We start from the raw sequence: 9,466 nt of genomic DNA, 5'->3' as shown, positions 1-9,466 counted from the left end.
ACATATTCACCTGTGTCTACAACGTGTATGGCTCCGCTTTTTCATCCTGGGATTTATTCAAATATATATATATTTTTCATTCTTTGCATCGTTCCATGAAAAAAAAATCAACACACACTCTCACTCACATTGATTGAGGATCTCGTGCTGCGACTTTTTTCTAGGGTGCTGGCTGGTGGATGTGTCTGAAGAAAGTCCTGAGACTCTCTATCAGACATTCACGTTGACACATACAGCTGTCAGCAGCTTATGGTAAACATTTGTATTGTTGGTATTTTTCATTAAAACACCACAAATCTGACAGTCGGTCTCCTGGGGGCGTTTTGAATCCAGGCTGGCCTGGGTCCTGTCCACTGCCAAGAGAGCAGGAGATCTTGGTGCCTTTTAGAAGCAAATAGTCTGACAGGACCTGTTGTTTTACCCTCTACTTGTCACTTCCTCCCCCTGACCTGATCACCTCTTTCCTGATGCTGGTACTTCTGAACCAGCATGTACGTTATGATGAAAAGGAGAAATTAGATTGTTCCTAATGTTTCTTTGGTTGTTTTCAAGCACAGGACGTTAATTAAAAAATAGTTGAAGAATTCAGTCCATACACAAAAGGATTTTCATTGTCAGTTTGTTATTGGAGTAACTGGAACACAAACAATGACTACAATGCCACAGGAAGTGGAATTTACACAGTAAAAACCACAATTAGGTCATCAGACAACAAAAAATGGCTCCAACAGAAAGAAATACAGTGATTGATGTTATTTCATCATAGCAATCTTCTATACATGGCTTCAATGCCAGGGTATATCATAAAGAGGCATACTGAGGCAATTTCATCTCACTGGGTCAGAGGTTGTTGGGAAGTTGTCATTGCAACCTGGGTATTGATGGTGACTCGCTGCCTGGTTTGACATCGGACCATTCCTATTATGGCTCTTCTGAACCTGAAAGAAAGCCCCTTTTTATGTCCTTTAATGCACCAACCACTAAAATATTATTACAACACGTACACCCTCTATACTTCAAACAATACCTATCACAAGCACATCAAGTGGTTATCAAAGAATAATGTAAAGAAAAACACTTACTTTTTGTTGGCAATAACATAAATGCAGGGGTTGTAAAAAGTGGAGGACTTGGCAAAGAGTGGAGCGATGATGGCCATCGTGGCAGGTATGGTCTTGGGGTCACCAAAGGATGCCCAGAGGCACACCATGGAGTAGGGAGACCAGGCCACCAGGAACATGACAATCATCACCATGGACATCTGTAGGCCACCAATATGACAACTAAGCGTTCATGTTATACACCTGTATACATGTATGTACAATAAAGCAGAGAGCTGAGATAATTATATGAGACAGACATTGAGATGGGAATGATAATAAACCAGACTCAAACCTAGAGGAAAGGGCTTAGTTATTTCACTGTGTTGGTTTTCCTGACCAAGCAGATTCACAGGGGTCTTAATGTGAGTCTGCTTGGAGGATCTTTGGACACCTGATGGCTACTAACACGCTACTTGTGTCGAATGTATTCATGAGACTCTCCAACACAGGTCAGGTCAGCTTGGCAGCAAGCCTACAGCTCATCGACACATGCTATTTAGTCAAATCACTACATGAACATTGTTGTAGGTTGTCCAGACTGGATCTTTGGAGTCTCATTTCTCTACACAATAAATTAAGTTACATAGGAAGGACAGCACAAAGTAGAATTGATGTCACAAAAAAATGATTTTGGGTCACAGAATGTGAAACATTATTGATACACAACGTCCAAAGAGTGTTAAAAAAACTGACTACAGGAGCATGTGAGCTGGACGACAAAAAAAATGTGACCATAATTGTATCCAGGCTGGAAACTCTCTGCCATATTCTTAATGTGCTCCAGAAACATTGCACAAGTCACTCATTTTCTGGTGATACACACAGAGCAACACACAAAAAACACTCGTTGAGTAATTGACTGTTTTGACTTTGTCAACTAAAACGATGACCTACACTGAAGCTGCTGAGGCAAACTCTATCTCAGTGACCACAGAGTAGACGAGAGCGAGCTCATGTGTTCTCACCTTGGTGACATCCATCTGATCCGACCAGTCGATGTTGATGCTGTCCAGGCAGTTGCCGGCTTTGTATCTTTTCACAGTGGCTGACACATTGTAGTAGCAGTAAAACATGACAGACAGAGGCAACACAAAGTTCACTGCGATCACTGCCATGGTGTAGGAGATGAAGGAGCTGTGGAGGAAAAGCAGAGTCAGTATCTACTTACACATGATTACATAGGGTTAAGTTGGACCTTAGATCTGGAACAACATGTGTTTACCTGTACTTACTGAGACTAGTGCAGTGCAGATACATTTACATTTTTTGACTGCTTCCAGCAACTGCAATACAAATAACTTCACAATTGTCACACTGTGCTTTCTTGATTTCTGCGCACTACACCCGTCGTGAAATGGTTATTTTTGAGAAATGTTATAGAGTCTACTTTTTATTTGGGTGTAAAAGTTCACACAAACATTTTTGAGAAAGTCCTCATGCAGTGACTGGCTGTGGTTAAGTTGTGGCTACATGCAGTCTGAAACACTGATTGAAAACACATATCATATAAATCATGTGTCCAAATCTCACAAAATTCCACACTGCACTTTCTTGGGCCCCGAACAATACACATACCAAGTGTCAAGTAGAGAAGATGAATGGTTCTCGGGAGGGGGGTTCAATAGAGAACCCTGCTTCTCCGTCCTGCCACTTTCATGTATGCATACATGTCAACACTACTGATTTACTGACGGCCACACTTCAAAATTTTATGCATTATAAGTTGTTTTTATATGTTTTTTAATCAATTATTAATTTGACCATTCCAAGTTTTTGCGTCACCGATCGTCTTTTTGTCATGGAATTACTCCGTTATTTTGGCATTATTTCTTGTTATTAGTTCTTCATAGTTTTTAAAACCGCATTTTATAGCCATGTTCAAGTGTGCACTGACACATGACTCACGCATCATTCTGTCTCCAGTTGATGGTGCATGTAGCTCCAGTGGGGTCAGGAGCATATCCAGACCATCCCACTACGGGCATGGAGGACCAGAACACAGCATTCAGCCACGCTGCCAGAATGAGAAGGTTGTATGATTGCATCGTCATTTTCTGCCCTGGTGAGAGAAAGCATTCAGATCAGGGAAGTCAGTAAAATTGGAAAAGATTGTATTTATTTTGCAACTGCAAACATTTTCAAACCTGTCATGTTTGACAAAATTGGTGGAAATAAGAAAGTCTATTTTTTTAAACAGTAACAGATTTCAACCTAAAAGTACCGCCCTGAGTTTGTATGTCTCTGCCAACCAGTGCAGTTTTATAATTTCTTTACACACTCGTGACCTTTGACCACTGAAATCTGACCAGTTTATCTGTGATTTCAAATGACAACTGGTCAAAACTAGAAAAAAGGGAGACTGAAAATATCAGGTTCAAAAGGGCAAAAACATGTTCTGTTAAGCCCCTGTGACCTTGACCTTTGACCAACCAAATCTTATCAATTCATAAGTTATTTGGAGTTCTCTGAAAACGTCCTCAAGATATTGCATTCACAAGACAATAAATGTGTTTTGTGAGGTCACAGCAACATTGACCAGTGACCACTAAAATCGAATCAGTTCATTCTTACAGTTCAATGAACATTTGCACGGAATTTGCAACGTTCTCCCAAGGTTCTTGAGATATTGTGTTCAAACTGCAGCCATTTGAAATTAAACCTCTATTAAACTGGTTCAACAAAACCTGAATGTTCTTGTGTTACTTTTTACGTTGTTTTAGCTTAGTGTACATAACTAACTGTGAAGTGAGTGTATTCTGTAGTCACAGAAGAGCAGTCAGTGGATACCTATGTCTGGTCTGCAGATGGTGAGATAGCGGTCGATGGCCACCACAGTCAACAGGCCGATACTGGCCATGCCAAAGAAGATGTTAAGAGCTGCATAGATCTGGAGACGGAAACACAGATGTTAAAACCAGACAGTTCATGATAATGGTCTGCTTTGATGTAACCTTTTAGTTTGCAACTGTTTGACATCTGCATATTTGGGACAAATAAAGTTATGGACAAAAACTCAATCAATAGACCAACCCCATATAAATAAACAGCAATCTACCAACAATGTATATTGTCAGGACAGCCAAAAAGTAAAAAATGTAAAGTAAAGCAAGTCTCTTCAAAGTCCGTGAGCATCTGGATGTAACATTTAGAGGCTAACAAGCTTACAGGCTGTCAAATAACATTGGTACACAGGCTACAGATTGGCTAGTATGGTAAGTGCTGAGGGCAGCGAGTCTGTAAATCAGCTGGTATCAGCAGCATGTTGATCTGTCGAAGCATATCCTCTGAACTGGGTGTGAGTAATAATTATGTTACTCCGTCATATAGTGTGTAAAGGGAAGCCATCACTGTCCAGGTGGATAGTTTGGCTCTGGGCCTGCTCTCTCCCCCTCTAGATTAGCATCACATGGGTCAATATCAATGTGGAATAACGAGGTCTGACGAAAAGAAAAACATAATCTGCTGAAATAACCCAAACACGTGGCCTGTGTGAATGTGCGTCAGTCTGCTCACAGGTTTAGTCTCATGGGCAGCTCAGCAAAAGTCATAGCAAAGAGTTTTATAACAAGATGCTAATTTTCACATATATACAGCAACACAATACAACACGAGGATTCTCACATCATCACACACAGCTGCTGTGATTGGAGAAAAACTAAAAGAATAGAAAACACTACTGAGCTTAAATGCAAATAGTAGGCAGACTTTCATGTATAAAGAAATTAACAGAGCAAAAACCTTTTAAATACCAAGTCTTGGCCACGGTTACAGTGGTAGATGGGATGGTTTTGTGACCCACAACAGGGTTAACAGCATGGACAAACATAATCACATTTTTCAGATCCTTCGGGTTGTGAACAGCTTATCTACTGTTTTTTACTCAGTAACATCATTTCCACATGCTGCTGGGTTAGCTGTTAGCTGTGAGGCCTGCAGCACAGGATACCAACTGCTGTGGCACCGATTTCCCAGGAGGGCAGAGATAGTTTGTCACTAGCGTAGCCACGTAGGGTTCCTCATTGGTATATAGCATATACTTATTTAACTGATAGTATAACTTTTTATGAACATCCCTTATATTAATACATTCTCCTCCAAACATAACAGCAAACATTATACAGATGGAAAATACAGAGGAGGGCGCCAAGTCCAACCTCACTGGTTTACACCGTAGACTATAAATAAAGATGGACGATGCTTCTCAGGTGCTGCCAACTGTGGATCCAGAGAAAGCGCAGTAGTGATGGGGGAGTTGAGTTGGGTGTTTTTATGTCAACTTAAACAAGCAGTAAACCAGTGTTTATTACCCATGCAATGCTCAGGTGCTGCCAGGTCCATATCATATCAGACTACATATTACATATTACACCTATTTTAACATTTCACCACTGACTCCCCCTGTCCACCAGCTGAGCACTTAGTTCCTTTCCCAGGACTTTCTTAGTGTACCTCAGACACGTGTTAAGACTCAAAGGGATGATTTCCAGTCAGTCGCATTTAAGCTTTGGAAAAACAGAGACTATGTAGAGCATTTAGATAACATGTAGTTATATATATTTTATCTGATAAAAGAAATAGAAATAAAACAATGCACCAAAAAAAAAACTGAAACCTTCATTTCAACATTATATTTGCTGCGATTTACAAAACGTTTTAATGTAGATTGTTTTAGCATTGAAACAAGTCAGTTTCATTCATACAGCCCAATATATGGAACATTTTCCTCAGATGTGTTACAGACATTGTGTGTACAGAATAACCCGACATGGCAAAATTACAATTGAACACTAGTATCCCACCCACCTGACAACCGGTGTAGCCGAATTTCCAGCTGCCATGGATGTCTGAGGCAGCTGACATGGGATAGCCGATTCCAGCCACTCCAACATCAGTTAATGCCAGGTTGATGATAATGAAGTTGGTGGCCGTGCGGAGCTCCTTAAACTTCACAAACATGAGCAGCACCACGATGTTGCTTGTTAAACTGATGACTCCTGAGGAGAGAAGATGTGGCGAACAGAGAAATGAAGTGGGAGGTAGAGATCCTGCAACCCCTGATTATCTTTTATAAACTGATTCAATATGTTCTATTCCCCAGGCTCTATCTGCCTATTTGGGATATATATTAATATATATTATATAGTCATGTGTAATTGATAAGTTGTATACATACATAAAGAAAAAGAATGTAAAGTGTTTTGAGTGGTTTTTCAAGACTAGAATAGTTTACATCATCTATATTTACAAAATCAATATCTTGTTTTTAATCCCCCCCAAAAAATACACTTGAAATGTGCGAAAAATAGATTGACGTATCATTTTGCCAGCACATGGAACAGATTCTAGAATTTGGACAGAAGTCACAGAGGCTGAGGATGAAAAAAACACTTAAGCTGCTCTAAAATAGACTTTTCTAAGTCTAATGTAGAAAGAACATTAACTCCTTCTGTGCTCTGTGTGTAACTGCTTGACAATGATTATTGAGGCGGTTCAACATGCATTGCACAGGCATTTTGAATATTAAAATATAGGTTGCATGATGAACTTAATGCTTATATTTTAAAATGCATAAATTAGGCTCACAGAAACTCTGAAGTCAGGTAGAAATCCAATGGAAACAATTTAAAAACCTGAAGAATCACCAGGAATTCAAAAGAAGCATGATGAGGGAAGGGGGGAAATAAACAATGTAACCCTTCTCTCCATCACACTGCTTGTGAGTTGACTGGTTTCGCTGTCAAATCACATTATAAAATTAGTTTTCCTTGTTTCAATGATGCCAAGAAAATCCTCCTAAACTGGAAAAGCAGTAAAATATTGAGCATATCAATATGGATAGACCTCTTTTATCGAAGACGTATTATTGGAAATCTGTAAAGCATTTTATAAAATAAAACAATGTCATAATATCAAGCTTTTCAATAAATATTTCAATAAAAATTTTAAAAAACGATGACCCATAACATTTATGAAAAAGTTGATAAAATGTTGTAAAAACCACAAGAGCCAGTCAGGCAAAAAGTATTTCTTACAAACTCTGAGGGGCTGTCTGCTGACTCCACTTAGTGTTCAGTTTGGACTTTACACTAAAATGGTAGGTGCAATGTCGAAACTGTCAATAATGTTTACAGCCTTACAGTATGAATGGTTCACCAACAGGTATCCAGGAAAGCCAGCAGGCAACAGTAAGACGCGCACACAAACACACACACACACACACACACACACACACACACACACACACACACACACACACACACACACACACACACACACAAGAGATAAGAGTAGAGTAGGTGAATTGGAGAAAGTAAAACCCAATAGATACTTACGATAATAACACAATATAACCAAGCACAAGCTCATGACAAATTAAATGCAACCAAATTAATTTCAATTTCCAACAGCAAATACTGATGTCGGTCTTCTTAATAAATAAATTAGAAAAAAAATTCTTAACATTACTGTACATGTTCTTTGTCAACGTATTTAATTATTTTTTCCCACAAGTAATGGTTTTGTGTTCAGTGTGAGCAACTCAAAAGAATATGTTAAGGTTGTGTTAGGTAAAAACAAAACAATGATGACAAGAATTACAAAACCAGAAGTGTTGTCTTTATTCTGAAAGTAACCAAAGCCACCATCTTTCACTGATGTTCTCTTCTTTTTTCCCCCACTACTGGGGAAAGCAGCAGTGAGTTTTGATGAAATCACATAAACTCATTGCTGTGTTCATAGTTCATCGATAGAGATTCATTTTTTGAAATTGTAAAACAACCAACATTGCTCACAATTTCTGAATTCTCTGGTAGTTTGAAAATTATGAGCTGTGTTGAATGTACTTCCTGTTAAAACAATGACTCTCTTGGCATGTCCCTTACATCATAGAGGTACATTCTTTGGTTCTACAGAAAACACAATACTCCCATCATTTGTCACAACAAAAAATGCTTTAAATGCTACCTGTTACCTGCAGTAATAAGATATCCAGCCACGATGTTGTGCTCCGTTTGAGTAAAGGCACTTTTTCCTCCGTAAGGTGCAACATCATCTGAAATATTAACTCCAGAGTCAATCCCCATTTTCTTTGTTGTTAGAACAAGAATTCACTTTGTTGATGCCGGCAGTCTTCCCACAGACAGTCTTGGATTGAAGTTAAAAAACAGTGATAACAAAATGGGAACAACGGAGATGTAGAGAGCCAGTATGGCAAAATGCTGTTTCTATCTAAGATCTGAAGGGACTTGTGGGGTGGTGGGGTGGTGGGGTGTGGGGGGTGAAAGTGAGGGGGATTATTACATACCAATGCTCCCTTGTCCCCAGATAGCAGAAGGCTGTGTGTAAGTAACGTGAACAACAGGGCTGCACAAGACCGGATTAGCACTCACGTGGAGCTGTAGGGCTATGGCCAGTGAGCAACATTACCAAACTGAACTGAAGTTGTGTAAATGCCTAAAGACTATTCACTTCACTGCGTGTACAAACTGTGGCCAACACCAAATATGGATCACCAGCCGGGAAAGGCCCATGGTCTTAATTCACTGTGCGAATTAGGTTTCTTAATATATTAAATATACTAATGGAAAGGGTCCAAAGATAACAACACATGCGATGGACTTTAAAAATCATGTCACAACTAGTGGAGCACTCAGAGAGCATATATCTGTGCCAAGGTCTAACAGTCCCCTTGTTCACCAGATCTGGATTTTTATTTAGATCTGCTCTCAATTGTACACACTCAAATATCAGTGCCCTAAGCATAACTGCATCTTGTCATCATGTTCCAGGTGGTACGCTCTATCTCACAATGTCAATCAAAGTGGGAAAAATAATAATGACATTCATTGCTCTGCCCACTCCTGCAACAAATTTGTATTGGTTTGTACCTGACCCATATCACATCTTCCCACCAAGTTTCTTGGTAATCCTTCTAGTGGTTTTTATGTTATCCTGCTAACAAACAAATAGACTGCACAAAAACATGAATGAAAATGCAAATGAAGAATAAAACAGCACATTAAATTCTTATATCATATATTTATTGTAAATTCAGTTTGTTGATCTAGTTAATATTTTTTACTTTTAAACTGTATTTTTAAAATAGATTTTTAAATCACACTCCAATAATTATGATTTTATTAATATCATTTTAAATAATATATCTTATGACTGGTTCATGTTGTTTTTGTTAACCCCTCTTTGATACGAACAGTATGTAATTGAGTGCAAGACAGATTAGTTTGTAAAAAATGTATCAAGGCTACATTTAGTCATACATTTGTGAAATATTGCATCACTGTTACGCTGGTGGTGGTGCGTCATCGATCCTCCCGGACAGGAGGTGGCAGTGTAAAGTTCACTGG

General features: G+C 39.0%; 1 protein-coding gene across 1 annotated transcript; it reads right to left on the bottom strand.

Moving 5' to 3' along the window:
* Positions 1-832: 832 nt before the first annotated feature.
* Positions 833-8,185, bottom strand: rrh (retinal pigment epithelium-derived rhodopsin homolog). The gene is made up of 7 exons (XM_061083412.1): positions 8,074-8,185; positions 5,907-6,097; positions 3,891-3,990; positions 3,009-3,162; positions 2,069-2,237; positions 1,083-1,261; positions 833-938 (listed from the first exon to the last, which is right to left on the bottom strand). Exons 1-7 carry the CDS (start codon positions 8,183-8,185, stop codon positions 833-835), a joined length of 1,011 nt encoding a protein of 336 aa, XP_060939395.1.
* Between the last annotated feature and the right edge of the window lie 1,281 nt (positions 8,186-9,466).

This window comes from Limanda limanda, chromosome 12 (assembly GCF_963576545.1).
Source record: "Limanda limanda chromosome 12, fLimLim1.1, whole genome shotgun sequence".
Taxonomy (NCBI): domain Eukaryota; kingdom Metazoa; phylum Chordata; class Actinopteri; order Pleuronectiformes; family Pleuronectidae; genus Limanda; species Limanda limanda.
This window is presented reverse-complemented; position numbering and strand designations above follow the sequence as displayed.

Bases quoted from the DNA above. Each gene is read 5' to 3' on its own strand.
- rrh (XM_061083412.1), bottom strand. From the start codon at position 8,185: ATGGGGATTGACTCTGGAGTTAATATTTCAGATGATGTTGCACCTTAC. The intron at 3,991-5,906 runs GTGGGTGGGATA...TTCCGTCTCCAG, and splicing joins TCGGCTACACCGGTTGTCAG to ATCTATGCAGCTCTTAACAT. The intron at 2,238-3,008 runs GTGAGTCATGTG...TTTCCTCCACAG, and splicing joins AACTGGAGACAGAATGATGC to CTCCTTCATCTCCTACACCA.